Below are 13435 nucleotides of genomic sequence, written 5' to 3' on the forward strand. Positions count from 1 at the left end.
ATAACATCTTCTTTCATATGTCCTTTGTAGTTAATTTGGGTATTTGTAAGTCAAAATAACTTTCAAAGTTGTTCTTACAGCAACATTGCTGTTACTGTATACAAACGTTGTGGCCCTACTCGATTTGATCTTCATTATTCCATGCAAGTCTATTCATGTTTTTCTAAGATCATTGAGCTCATCATTTAAAATAAATTATTTTTAAAAAATAATTCATTTCTAGTTTTCAACATTCACTTCCATAAGATTTTGAGTTTTTTCTCCCCTCCTTTTCCTTTCCCCTCCCCAATGGGGTGTAATCTTATATATATATATAAGAGCCTTATACATTCATATTAAGCATATTTTTCACATTAGTCATGATGTACAGAAGAATTACAATAAGAGGAACCATAAGAAAGAAATAAAACAAAACAACAAAAGGAGAAAGAATGATATGCTTCCATTTGCATTCAGATTCCATGGTTCTTTTTCTGGATGTGGATAGCATTTTCCATCATGAGACTTTTGGAGATGTCTTAGATCCTTGCATTGCTGAGAAGAGCAAAGTCCATCACAACATGGCTGTTGCTGTGTAAAACATTCTCTTGGTTCTGCTCACTTCACTCAGCATCAGACCATACAAGTCTTTCCAGGTTTTTCCGAAGTCTGCCTGCACATCATTTCTTATAGCACAATAGTATTCCATTACATTCATATACCACAGCTTTTTCAGCCCCAATTGATGGGCATTCCCTCAATTTCCAGTTCTTTACCACCATAGAGCTGCTATAAATATTTTAGAACATATAGATTATAATATAACACAATACTATTTTCTGTACATTTTGTAACCTCCTGCAGAGCTGGTCAGGAATAGTTTCATTTTTAGCTTTTTATCCCCAGCATCCAGCACAGTGACCTAAACATAGATGCTTAATAAATGTTTGTTGTTTATACCAATCCCTAAACGTGAAGGCTTAGCTCTGGGGCAATGTCTTCTATGTTCTCTCTCCTCACTCTCCTGGATGGGGCATTTAGCTGGGTGCTTTATTACCATCACTCAGGGGGTATTAGACCTCTTTGTGTACAAGCCTTTCCTCCCTAGTAGATTAAGCTCCTTAAGGGCAGGGGCTATCTTGTCTCATCCTTGTATCCTCAATACCAAGCACAGTGAGTTTTGAGGTTACTCAACAAAACGCTGGGGGAACTGAATGATGGGTACAAGGTGAGATGTTCGGAACTAGCTTTGCTAGAGGTCTGGATGCCTCCTTCCTGCCCGGTCTGACACCCAAGCCTTGCCCCCCACCCCCTACCCCCAGCACACACTGAGAAACATCAACACAAGTCTCAAATGAGGCAGCTTTGAATTTTATTGAGGATAAAGTGCTGTGCTTGCTGTGTTCTCATAGTCACCACAGGAACATGTTTGTTAGTGCTGCTTTTCACATCCCAGGTGCAGAGCAGGGAGATAAGGCACCAGAAGGAGGCAAGGATGATAAATTAAGACAAAAGCGGGCTTTCTCTCCTTCAACAAATCCAAAGTCAGTATGGAGCCTGACTGCAGGGTCCCTGGGCTGTGGCTGAAGGTAGGGGAAGTAACTGAGGTAGATTCATGGAGAAGCAGGGATCCAAAAGCCCACATTCAAGTAAAGGAAGAGTGGGGTACACTCAGTCCTGTCAGGTGGTAGGAGGAAATGGCATTCAGGAGGGTTAGAGGTAGAGCTTCCCCAGCAGTCTCAGCTATTCAGGGGAATAATAAATGCTTGTTGGTTGATTAGAAAGCCATCTATTAAGTTACAATGGAGCTGCCGCCTATATTGCAAAGTCCTATCACTGAATAAATTCAGATCCTTGATGTACTGCTGTTAAGAATGGTCCCAGGTGTCTCAGGAACTTAAGATGTGGGGGGGTTCAGGGTCTCTGAGAGAAAGGCAGGAGAGGCTGAGTCTGGGAACCATATGAGTCAAAACAGGAACCTCACCAAACTGGAACCGATGTAGCCGAGGCGGTTCTAAGAAGAGAAGGTGAGGGGCTCAATCCTCCTGCTTCAAACCCCTTTGCATCTTTTATGTCCTGATCATCCCCTTCTACCCCCTTGGACTGCAGCATGTAGCCCCCAGCTGATGGCTTTCCATCCTCCCTTATCTTAGGGACCTTAGTGTCTGAACCATCTTCTGCCCTCACCTAATGGCATGACTCTGGTGGGCTTCCTCTCAAGTTCAAAACTAAGAAGAACAGGTCGGAGGACGGAGGGGCTGGCACAGAGTGTCTGGAGGAAGAGCATCAGGGAGTCATCTGTTTCGCCAGTGAACTATAAAAGGACACAGCCTAGTCATTCAGGGCTAAGACATTCAAATTCCAGATTACTCCATTGCCACTATAGCTCTCCCTCCCTTTGAAAATTCCCCCCACCTTCCCACTAGGACTCAGATTCTCCAGCAAGTCTGACCTCAGGCTGGGCCCCAGCTTTGGGAATGTGCAGGGCAACTCTCCCAGGTACCCTGACCAGCTCCATCAGCGATTCCCACTCAGCAGGACACAGGCCCAGGGCTACTGCCACCTGATGGTTGGTGCAGGTCACTACAGCTTCTGCAGTTCCATCTTCTACTAGGAGCCTGGGAGATCACACGGTTTCCTGTTAGAAAGGTTCTTAGAGATCATGTGCTGCAAGCCCTTACAGGTTAAGAAAAGTGAGGCCAAATGAGGTGAAATGGCTTGGCAAAGGTTGCACTGCTACTGAACAGAAAAGGCAGGATTCAAAAGTGGCATTTGTCAGTGTGTATGTATATTAAAGTAGTGGTATGGGGTAGGGGGTGGAGGAGGGAGGGAGAGGGGGAGAGGGAGAGAGACAGGGAAAGAGAGAGGAGAGAGAGAGGTGTTAATGGCATAACGTGGGCTTATAACAGAAGAAAAAGGGCTCTTGTGAAATGCAAACATTTATTCTCAGGGACTCAAGCTACCTCTGCAGTCCAACTCCCCACTTTTCTTTGCCCAAACACCCAACCCTCTTCTTACCTGATGTTAGCCTGGCTCACAGCTGCCTGTGTGGGACACGGAGGGCCCTGTCGACTACACTGTCCCTAAGAGGAAGAAAATCCTTATCTCACCATGTTTTCCTCTAACACCTACTATCCTCCACCCACCTAGCTCAATACCCTAACCCTCTTTTTCCTTGTATTCTCCTCCCATAGCGAATGTACAGTATTGTGGTTCTTCCACTTCTAGCACAGACATGCATGAAAGAACAGGGAAGCAGTGAGGTCATGCCCCAAGAACACAGTTGTTACCAATCGTGCAACCCACAGTTGTCATTACTACTTAGCCCTGTGATAATTTCTTTGTCTAAGATCTCAGGCAAGATACAAAACAGTCTGTTTCTTGGACAGGAGCACCCAAGAACAAGCAAATTTACCCAGGCCACTAGACTCCGCAGGAGACCCACCCAGACTGCTCTGTCCTGGAGAGGCCTCACTCACTCTCCCTCCTGTCAATCCACCCACCTCCCTGATTTTATGTGCTACTTTACAGAATGAGAGGCTGGTGGCTTCCTTAGAGCTACTGATAGGAACTGCTACTTTCCTACCCACAGCAGAACCACCATGCCTCTCCAATTGTGGCGACACAGCTAAAAGTCCCTTCTAGCTCTGAATTTCTATGATTTTATAACTTGTTTTACCTGGACACAAACACTTGTACAATGTGCACAGATCCAGAAGAGCTGGACACTGAGGACAGATACTACATGACAGGAAGCACTGGCCTGGGTCAGTCCTGGGGAATCCCCCTGTAGTTCTGCCAAGTAGACATGGGGCAAGCTGGAGCTATGGAGGAAACATGGTAAAGTTAGAGAGGACAAGAAGAACTGGATAGGGGTAGAGGGAAACAGGAAGGGAGTAGGAAGAATAAGGTGGGGAAAAGGCTGCTAGGGAAGTGGGAACAGGACTGAGGCAGGTCAAGAGAAATGAGTACGAGGGGAATATCAGGTCAACTGGCTGGGACAGAGTGCAAAGCAGAGCATGGAGAAAAGGGCCAGTCCTAAGGGTAATTACTCTTCTAGCAGTATCTTTCCACTTACTCCTATAGGAACTTGGTCTTAGATAGCTGTCAACTAATTCCTTGTCTTCCTAAAATTTCACTTCCAGTTTCAGTGAGAAACAGTTGGCATGAGAAGATAAGCAGAAGTAAGTATGATATAAAGAAGTAATTTTCACGGGGATTGCTATGGTTCTGGAATTGTGGAGAAGGCCAGAGACTGAATCTGAGAAGAGTAATTTCGAAAGACTCATAGAAAAGGAGAATATAGAGGACTCAAGTAAGAGGAGGAAAAAATTGACAAATACAGGGAAAGAGGGTTGGGTATGTGTGTTGAGGTGCTAATGAGGTAAGAAGGTACAAGGCAAGATGAGTTCTTTAAGAGAGTTGGTCACAAGATCTACTAGCAAGAATGACAAAAGTCTGAAGATCTAGTTTCTAGAAGGTATGCATGGGAGAAGGCCTTTATATAAAGTTGTGTATGAAATGTGTGATGTTCATAATTCTGCCATAACCAAGTACTTATAATCTATGCTCAAAGGTCCTAGAAGAGAAGATTAAGGGGCTTGCCTCTCTTCCCTTCTCCAAGTTTATCAAGGAGAATGAAGTACTTGGTCCTTAAGAAAACAAAAGGGCTTCAATGATTTAAAAAGATCTGAAAAGGCAGAGTAAACTTTGGCCTGTGACAGAAGAACGTGGATGAACATGAAGAAAAGAAAGGAAAGAACACCTGGAACAAACAGGAGGTTCTTGCTGAAGAAGAGGGGACTAGACCCTCAGAAGAAGAGGCAGTTGCTTGTCCTCCAGAAGCATGACAGCATAGATCTACAGAGGGAATCAGGCAAGATGGCAACCAGGACAGTTAATGCCACCTTAGAGTCCAGGACTGCTGTGCTCTGTCCTGGTCAGGCCTGTGGTTCAGCTCTGACAGTCTGGAAAAGGTCCAGAGCAGGGCAAACAAGACGATGGAGGATTTCAAAATCGTGTTATGTGAGGACTGGCTGAAGGAAATGGGGATGTTTAACCTGGAAAAGACTTAGGGGACCCCAGGAGTGTTTAAATAGACAAATGGCTGTCATGGAGAAGAGAGAGCAAACATGGTCTGCTTCGTGCTATCTTGCTACCCAAGGGTAGAACCAGGAGCAATGGGGAGAAGTTACAAAGAGGCCTCTTTAGGCTTAATATAAGGAAAAACTCCCTAAAAAATAGCTAGCCACAAATGGAGGGGCCTGCAGTAGAGGCTGGATGAGCACACCACTAGCAAGGACACTGTCAGGCAGAGGCTGGACTAGGTGACTTTAGGGGTCTCCTCCAGCTGTACAATTTTGTAATCACTAACATCTAACCATGTTACCTAAGAAAAATATGACAGTGGCAGTGACAGTACCCAAGAATATATGTATTTTAGATCTAGAAGCTTCTCCAAATGAAAAGGAATGACTATCTAATGGCAGAGTGACAGAAAGAAAACTTTCTATTTCATAATGCCTCACAGTTGCAAAGATCCTTAGAATCTATAAAGCTGTTTCCTCACAATCACCCGAGTAAATACAGTATTATGACCCTTTTACAGAAGAAACAGAGGTACAGAGGTTAAGTGACTTGTCCAAGGTTTCAAATGACTCACAGTGCTCTTCTCTTCCACTACCTCATCTGGCCTGGGTGGGGACATCCTGAGGCCTTAGCTGAAGCTGTACAAGGCTCGGCCTAGAGCAGGAGTACTGAGGAAAGAAGGGACCAGTCACTGACCTGACTGGAGCCTCAGCAGGGAAACAAAGGATTCGGAGGTAGCTGGACGGCAGAAAACGACAATACACATTTTGGAACCTGCAGATAGAGAGAAGGGGGAACAGGAGAGTGAGGGATCTGAAGGAGACTGGCCACGGAACTTCCCATCACTCAGGAGAGACCCCCCAAGAGGAGGGTGGTTCAAAACACTGAGGTAGGTGCAAGTATTATAACTAAGCATCGTCTACTGGGGAAGAGGGGAGAGAATAGGGACTGACAGGGACAGCCTTCTGGACTGTACCACAATTAGAAGATTGTGTAAAGTGTACCCATACCAAGACTGGGAAAAGGGAAGGAGGCTGGACCACACAAAATCCTCACCTGGAGACTTTTCTTTCTAACTGCTGGAAATAGACTCTAGTTCCTGGAAGCAGCCCCAGTGGTAAGGGTGGGTGTGAAGCTTCTATATAGACATCTATGGGAATTCGAAAGGCTACATCAGCAGCACCCAAGGCCACGGTCAACTTCACCCCACGTTGAGAGGCCTGGGAATTTCCTAGAGAAGAGAGGCAATGGGGTCAGTACCCCACCAGAACCTCATGCCCTCCCTAACCCCCAAATCCCCACCATCAGATGAGTTTTCTCACCTTGCTGGGTTGTGTCTGAAAGTGGCACACACAGTGTCCTGGACAAAATTTCAGCAGAGAAGGACACAGATGAGCCCGGGGAGCTAAAGAATCAGAAATCTGGGTTTAGGATGGGGACCTTCAAGAAGGCAGGAGAAAGACAGCATCAGAGGGCAGAAGGAAGAAGAAATCGGGCCAAACCAAGAGGGATGGGGATATAATGCTTACCTGCCACTGAGAATCTCTGTCAGGGAGGATTCAGAGAGTGTCTTGCTTATCCCGAGCACACCTGGAATGCCCTGGGGGTTCCCAGGCTCCAGGATCCAGTCATCTTGGACAATAAGGCAGGAGGTATAGCCAGTCAACTCCAGGATCTGCTGGGAAAGAGAGGAGGACTCCCCCTCCTCTAACAGACTTGGGGGCTGCTGGGAAATTAGAAAGAGTTCAGGAAGGGAAAAGGGATTAAAATCCTTAGAATATTACCAAAATACTTAAAATGAGGAAATTTGTTGGGTTTCCTCCACTCAGGGAGGAGTACAAAGAGGTCCTCCTAGGTCTAGCCCCAAACCCCTTTTGCAACAGAATCCTTGTGCCAGGTGTCTAAGCTACTCTGATCTATATGCCTGAAGTCAGTTACTTAGAATTAGAGAATCACAGAAAGTAAGAGCTGGATATGACCTTAAGGATCACCTTTATTCTATCAGTGAAGAAACTGAAATTCATAAAGGTTAAGTGACATGCTCAAGGCAACAAAGTCAGAAAGAGGCAAATCTAGGACTCCAACTCAGGTTTCCTGACTCTCAAAATAGTGTATTTTCTGCCACATCATGGCTGTCTTCTTTTCTCCCATCTTCATAAAGGCAACAGATGTGTATGATAAAATGGAGGACTCACAGAGGGGTCAGGGATGATGAGCCTATACTGTTGCCCTGGGTGCAGGAATTCAAACCATCGGATAGACTGGCCAAAGAAAAGGAGAAAAACCTAAGGAAAACAAGAGCAAGAAACCTGAGTTCCAATGAGGGGAAAGGAAAACAAGGAGCTTAAAGAGGCTCCAGGAATGTAATCTTACCTTCTGATCCTGGTTCTCATCTCCAACAGGCTTGGGCAGACCCCAGCCATCCCCATCTTCCCTCTGGATCCCTCCTAGCCATGTGCCTGATACATGGAAGCTAAGGGTGTGCTTGGGAGGCAAAGGACCAGCTCCCTGAGAGGACTGATAGTTCCGCTTCATCAGACACTCCTTATGAGACAGCAGCAATAGCCGGCTCTGCCCTTTAGGGGGCCCTTCCAAGCGGGGAAATTTTGCTTGAGGAGGTCCCCGGATGGAAGGATGAGCACTGTATGGACTGGGGAGGGACAGGATCAGAGCATCATCCAGGGAAAAGAGGACATAGATGCTAAAGGGAGAAAAAGGATGACAGAATGTTTCTTAGATCTAGGAATCCCTCTCCCTGCCATCCTCTCCACCCCCTTCTGCTTCCCCTCCAGAGAACCAGGAGCTAAACAGGGAGGGAGGTACTGACTTAGTACGGCGCTCCTGGATGAACTCTGGCATTCCCAGCTCCTTCCATGAGGGAAAGTTGCTCTTCACTTCTCTCTCCACCACCAGTCGGAACCGTTCTACCCGCACCAGGGAGCCTGCGGGTAAGAAAGGCATGGAAGTAAATGTATATTATCTTTGTTTCCTAGTATATTCCTCCTTCCACCCCATTCCCAGAGAACCATCCCTTTATAACAAAGAATTAAAAAAAAAAAAGTTCAGCAAAACTAACATGTTAAAAAAAATTGACATCTGTAGTGATCCATACACCTATGTTCTCCACCTCTACAAAGAGGGAGAAAAGTATTATCTCTTCTTTGGGGTCATACTTGGTTATGTGCAATTAATATTAATATTGTAATATATGTATTAATATGAAATGAACTAGAGTCTATTTCCAGCAGTTAGAAATATTTAATATTTAATAAAATAATTTATTGTTATGTGGTTAATGCACTCTGTCCCAGCCAGTTGACCTGATATTCCCCTCGTACTCATTTCTCTTGACCTGCCTCAGTCCTGTTCCCACTTCCCTAGCAGCCTCCACCATGTGGAGGGTGAGCATATTTAACAGTCAAGCCAATGGCATAACATACAATCCTAATGGCTCCCGTGAACAATGACAAAGAGTTTTATAGGCATTATTTCATTCAATTTTGACAATTATGAGGTAGAGCCATCAGTGGATATATGATTTCACCAATGTAGGCATTCTTTTCAGTGCTGCAGATTGCAACCCATCCATGTCTTCCTATACATCTTCCGCATCCAGCATGCTGGGGGCATTCTTTTAGCTTTTTTGATATTAACTGGATACCAAGGGAGCATGTGTGCTGTCCAACATTTTTTTTCTTTCCTCCTGCCTCAAGACTGACCCACCCTTTTGATGATAAGGACTTCATACTTGGGCCTCAAACTACCTTGCTGGCCTTATTATACAATTCTCCTCTTCCTGCACTTTACACACCAGGCACACTGGCCTTCTTGCTGTTTTAAATGGCCTTCCATTTCCTGTCTCCCCATGCCTTTTCATTCGTCATTGCCCATGCTTCAAACGCTCTGCCTCATCAATATTTTATTTCCTTCAAGATTCAGCTCAGGCACTAACTTCTCTATGAAGCCTTTCCTGATCCTCATAGCTGTTAGTGCCTTTCCTCTATAAATTACCTTGTATTCATCCTGTAAACATATTTCCTTTGATTGAATACAAGGTCCTTGAAAGCAGGGCTTGGAGGCAGTTGGGTGGTGCAGTGGATAGAGCACCAGCCCTGAAGTCATGAGGACCTGAGTGCAAATCCAGCCTCAGATACATGATACTTACTAGCTGTGTGACTCAAGGCAAATCACTTAACCCCGACTGCCTCACCAAAAAAAGAAAGCAGGGCCTGTTTAGTTTTGGCTATTGTATCACTAGTGCCTAGCACACAATAAGCTCTTAGTAAATACTTATTTATTGATACATTTTATGCCATTTCTCTTTTAAAATTCTTTACTGGTAATGTGTTTCAGCTTGCTCAAGGCTGCAATGCACCTTCAATCATTAGGATTTGCAGTTACATCAGGAGAATAATAGTATTAAAAAGGATGGGTCTGTGAAAGTGGATGCCAGTGACTGCGGAACGGCTAAACAAGTTGTAGTGTATTAGTATAATGGTATACTACTACACCATAAGAAACAATCACGGCGGGGCAGAGCCAAGATGGCAGAGGGAAAGCAGTGACTTGCTTGAGCTCTCCCTCCAAACCCCTCTAAATCCCTATAAAAAATGGCTCTAAACAAATTCTAAAGCAGCAGAACCCACAAAAAGACGGAGTGAAACAAATTTCCAGCCAAAGACAGCCTGAATGGTTGATCGGAAAGGTATATCGCGCCGGGTGGGGAGAGGAGTGTAGTTTGGCGTGGGCACACAGGCCCCAGCGACCCTGCAGCAGGCCTCAGAGGACTGAATCACGGGCAGCTGTGATGTTTTCCAGACTTCTCAACCCATGAATGCCAAAGACAACTTGGAAGGTCAGTGGAAAAAGTCTGTGATTACGGTGAGAGAGGAGCTAGGTCTCAGCCGCAAGTCTTGAGCGCATACCGGGGCCACGACTGTTTCCTGAGCTTCCAGTTCACAGACTGAGGGGGAATCAGGTGGCTGATCAGAGGGGGATTGCAGGGTTCTCTTTGACAGTGCTGAGGCAGGAAACTCTTGCTTTACCAGTGCTTAGATCTGGGTCACAGTTCTGAGGGGTGGTCCTGGGGCAAGGAGGAATGCTGGTGTGGTCAAGCTTATTGTAGAGGTGGAGAGAAAACACTTCATCCTTGATCATACCACCTTGGAAGAACTGAAAATTTACAGGTCCCTAGAAGTATCTCTGAACACAACTGCACAAAACCCCTGAAGCTTGGAACAGTACATTCTCCACACTGGAAACAGACTCCTACCTTAACAAAGAGTTTATAATTCAAGTCATTGGTGGGGATCATGAGCAAGCAGCACAAAAAGAGTCAGATTATATTATCTTACTTTGATGACAAAGAAGATCAAAACATACAACCAGAAGAAGACAAGGAAGCCAAAGCTCCTACATCCAAAGCCTCCAAGAAGAATATGAATCAGCCCCAGCCTTGGAAGAGCTCAAAAGGGATTTTGAGAAGCAGATAAGAGAAGTAGAGGAAAAACTGAGAGTGATGCAAGAAAATCATGAAAAACAAGTCAACAGCTTGCTAAAGGAGACCCAAAAAAATACTGAAGAAAATAACACCTTAAAAAATAGCCTAACCCAAATGGCAAAAGAGGTCCAAAAAAACAATGAGGAGAAGAATGACCTAAAAAGCAAAATTGGACAAATGGAAAAGGAAGTCCAAAAGATTACTGAAGAAAATACTTCCTTAAAAATTAGAATAGAGCAATTGGAAGCCAGTGACTTTATGAGAAATCCAGACACTGTAAAACAAATCCAAAAGAATGAAAAATTAGAAAACAATGTGAAATATCTCACTGGAAAAACAACTGACCTGGAAAATAGATCCAGGAGACAGAACTTAAAAATTATTGGACTATCTGAAAGCCATGATCAAAAAAAGAGCCTAGACATCATCTTTCAAGAAATTGTCCAGGAAAACTGCCCTGATATTTTAGAACCTGAGGGCAAAATAGAAATTGAAAGAATCCACCAATCTCCAAGGAAAACTCCTAGGAATATTGTAGCAAAATTCCAGAGTTCCCAGTTCAAGGAGAAAATATTATAAGCGGCCAGAAAGAAACAATTCAAGTATTGTGGAAACACAATCAGGATAACACAAGATTTAGCTGCTTCTACATTAAGGGACCACAGGGCATGTAATATAATATTCCAGAGGGCAAAGGAGAAAGGATTACAACCTAGAATCACCTACCCAGCAAAACTAAGTATAATCCTACAGGGGAAAAATGGTCATTGAGTGAAATAGAGGACTTTCAAGCATTGTTGATAAAAAGACCAGAGCTGAATAGAAAATTTGATTTTCAAATACAAGACTCAAGTGGAACATGAAGAGGTAAACAGGAAAGAGAAACTCATAAGAGACTTATTAAGGTTGAACTGTTTACATTCCTGAATGGAAAGATGATATTTGTAACTCATGAGACCTTTGTCAGTATTAGGGTACTGGGAGGGGAAAAATTATATGTATGTAGATATAGATATAGATAGATAGACAGAGGTCACAGGGTGAGTTGAAAATGAAGGGGTCATATCTGGAGAATAAAATTAAGGGGTGAGAGAGGATTATATTAGGAGAAGGAGAAAGGGAGAGGTAGAACAGGATAAATTATCTCACAAAAAAAAAAACAGAAAAGAAAAGGCTCTTACAGTGGAGGGGAAACGGGGGAAGGTGAGAAGGAATGAGTGAATCTTATTCTCATAGGATGTGACTTAAGGAGGGAATAACATACACACTCAATTGGGTAAGGAAATCTGTCCTACCCTACAGGAAAATAGCGGGGGAAGGGGACAAGAGAGTAGGGGGATGATAAAGAGGAGGGCAGATTGGGAAAGGGAGTAATCAGAAGCAAATACTTCTGAGGAGGGACAGGGTCAAAAGAAAGAATAGAATAAATGGGGGGGGCAGGATAGGATTAAGGGAAATAGAGTTAGTTTTGCACAGCATGTCTACTATGGAAGCATTTTGCATAACTGCACATATATAATCTATATTTAGTTGCTTGCCTTATCAATGAGGGTGGGTGGGGAGGAAGGAAGGGAGAAAACTTGGAAGCCAAAGTTTTAAAAACACATGTTTTAAAAAAAATGTTTTCACATGCAACTGGGAAATAAGAAATACAGGAAATGGTATACAGAAATCCATCCTGCCCTACAGGAAAATTGAAGGGGAAGGGGATAAGAGAAGGAGGGGAGAGATAGAAGGGAAAGCAGACTAGGGGAAGGGGTGTTCAGAATGCATGCCATCTTGGGGTGGGGGGAGGGGCGAGATGGGGTGAAAATCTGGAACTCAAAATCTTGTGGAAGTAAATGTTGAAAACAAAAAAATAAATAAGAAACAATCACTATCATGAATATAGGGAAGATGGGAAGACTTCAGTGACCTAATGCAGTAATGTAAGCAGAACCAGGTAAACAATTTATCCAATGTCTAAAATTTAAATTGAAAGACCACCACACAAACATTTGAAAGTTAACACTGTGAAACTGTAATAACCAAGTATGACCCCAAAGAAGAGATAATACTTTTCTCCCTCTTTGTAGAGGTGGAGAACATAGGTGTATGGATCACTACAGATGTCAATTTTTTTTAACATGTTAGTTTTGCTGAACTTTTTTTTTTTTAATTCTTTGTTATAAAGGGATGGTTCTCTGGGAATGGGGTGGAAGGAGGAATATACTAGGAAACAAAGATAATATAAAAATAAAAGATGTTAATATATGCTTTTAAAAGATGGATTTGTGAGTCAAGAAGCAGCTTAGGGTCATTAAAGGCATTGCACAGGGTTCCCTGTGCCCCAGAAGCAGAGATCAACTTTAAAAACTAGGAAAAAGGCAAATACTATGAGCAAAAAGCAACAAAGAAAAACCAAGACCACTGATTCTTACTATGGGGACAGGGAAGAACAAAACACAAATTGAGAAGAGGACAAGACTGTCATACCCATATCCAAAACCTCAAAGGGGAATATGAACTGGTCTCAAGCCCAAAAAGCCTTAGAAGGATTTTAAAAGTCAAATAAGACAGGTAGAAGAAAAACTGAACAACTGCTTTAAAAATACAACTGAAAAAACAGAAAAAAAGTACATTGAAGAAAACAACTCTTTAAAAAGCAGAATTGGCGAAATGAACAAGGAGGTACAAAAGCTAACTGAAGAAAACAACTTGCTAAAAATTAGAATTGTGCAAGTGGAAGCTAATTACTCTATCAGATATCAAGAATCAGTCAAACAAAATCAAAAGAATGAAAAAAATAGAAAAAAATGTAAAACACCTCATTGGAAAAAGCACTTCACAAGGACAAATAAACCCACATAAAACACCAGCATTTCTTTA

At 43.3% G+C, this 13435-nt stretch overlaps 1 protein-coding gene across 6 annotated transcripts in view; it reads right to left on the reverse strand.

Moving 5' to 3' along the window:
* Positions 1-1329: 1329 nt before the first annotated feature.
* CTC1 (CST telomere replication complex component 1) overlaps positions 1330-13435 on the reverse strand; it is a 42757-nt gene continuing 30651 nt past the window's right edge. For 3 of the 6 annotated variants that reach the window (XM_027857181.1, XM_027857184.1, XM_027857186.1), the window contains 12 exons: positions 7895-8009; positions 7441-7768; positions 7263-7352; positions 6597-6793; positions 6390-6472; positions 6124-6298; positions 5764-5841; positions 3659-3803; positions 2998-3062; positions 2432-2597; positions 2167-2293; positions 1330-1993 (listed from right to left, as the gene is read on the reverse strand). In XM_027857181.1, coding sequence (XP_027712982.1) covers positions 1869-1993; positions 2167-2293; positions 2432-2597; positions 2998-3062; positions 3659-3803; positions 5764-5841; positions 6124-6298; positions 6390-6472; positions 6597-6793; positions 7263-7352; positions 7441-7768; positions 7895-8009 — 1694 coding nt within the window. In that variant the 3' untranslated portion in view covers positions 1330-1868. Of the gene's footprint in view, positions 1994-2166; positions 2294-2431; positions 2618-2997; positions 3063-3658; positions 3804-5763; positions 5842-6123; positions 6299-6389; positions 6473-6596; positions 6794-7262; positions 7353-7440; positions 7769-7894; positions 8010-13435 lie in introns of those variants that run through there. The other 3 variants (XM_027857182.1, XM_027857183.1, XM_027857185.1) reach the window with 3 other exon arrangements.

This window comes from Vombatus ursinus, unplaced genomic scaffold, assembly GCF_900497805.2.
Source record: "Vombatus ursinus unplaced genomic scaffold, bare-nosed wombat genome assembly UNPS02011916.1, whole genome shotgun sequence".
In the NCBI taxonomy this organism is placed as follows: domain Eukaryota; kingdom Metazoa; phylum Chordata; class Mammalia; order Diprotodontia; family Vombatidae; genus Vombatus; species Vombatus ursinus.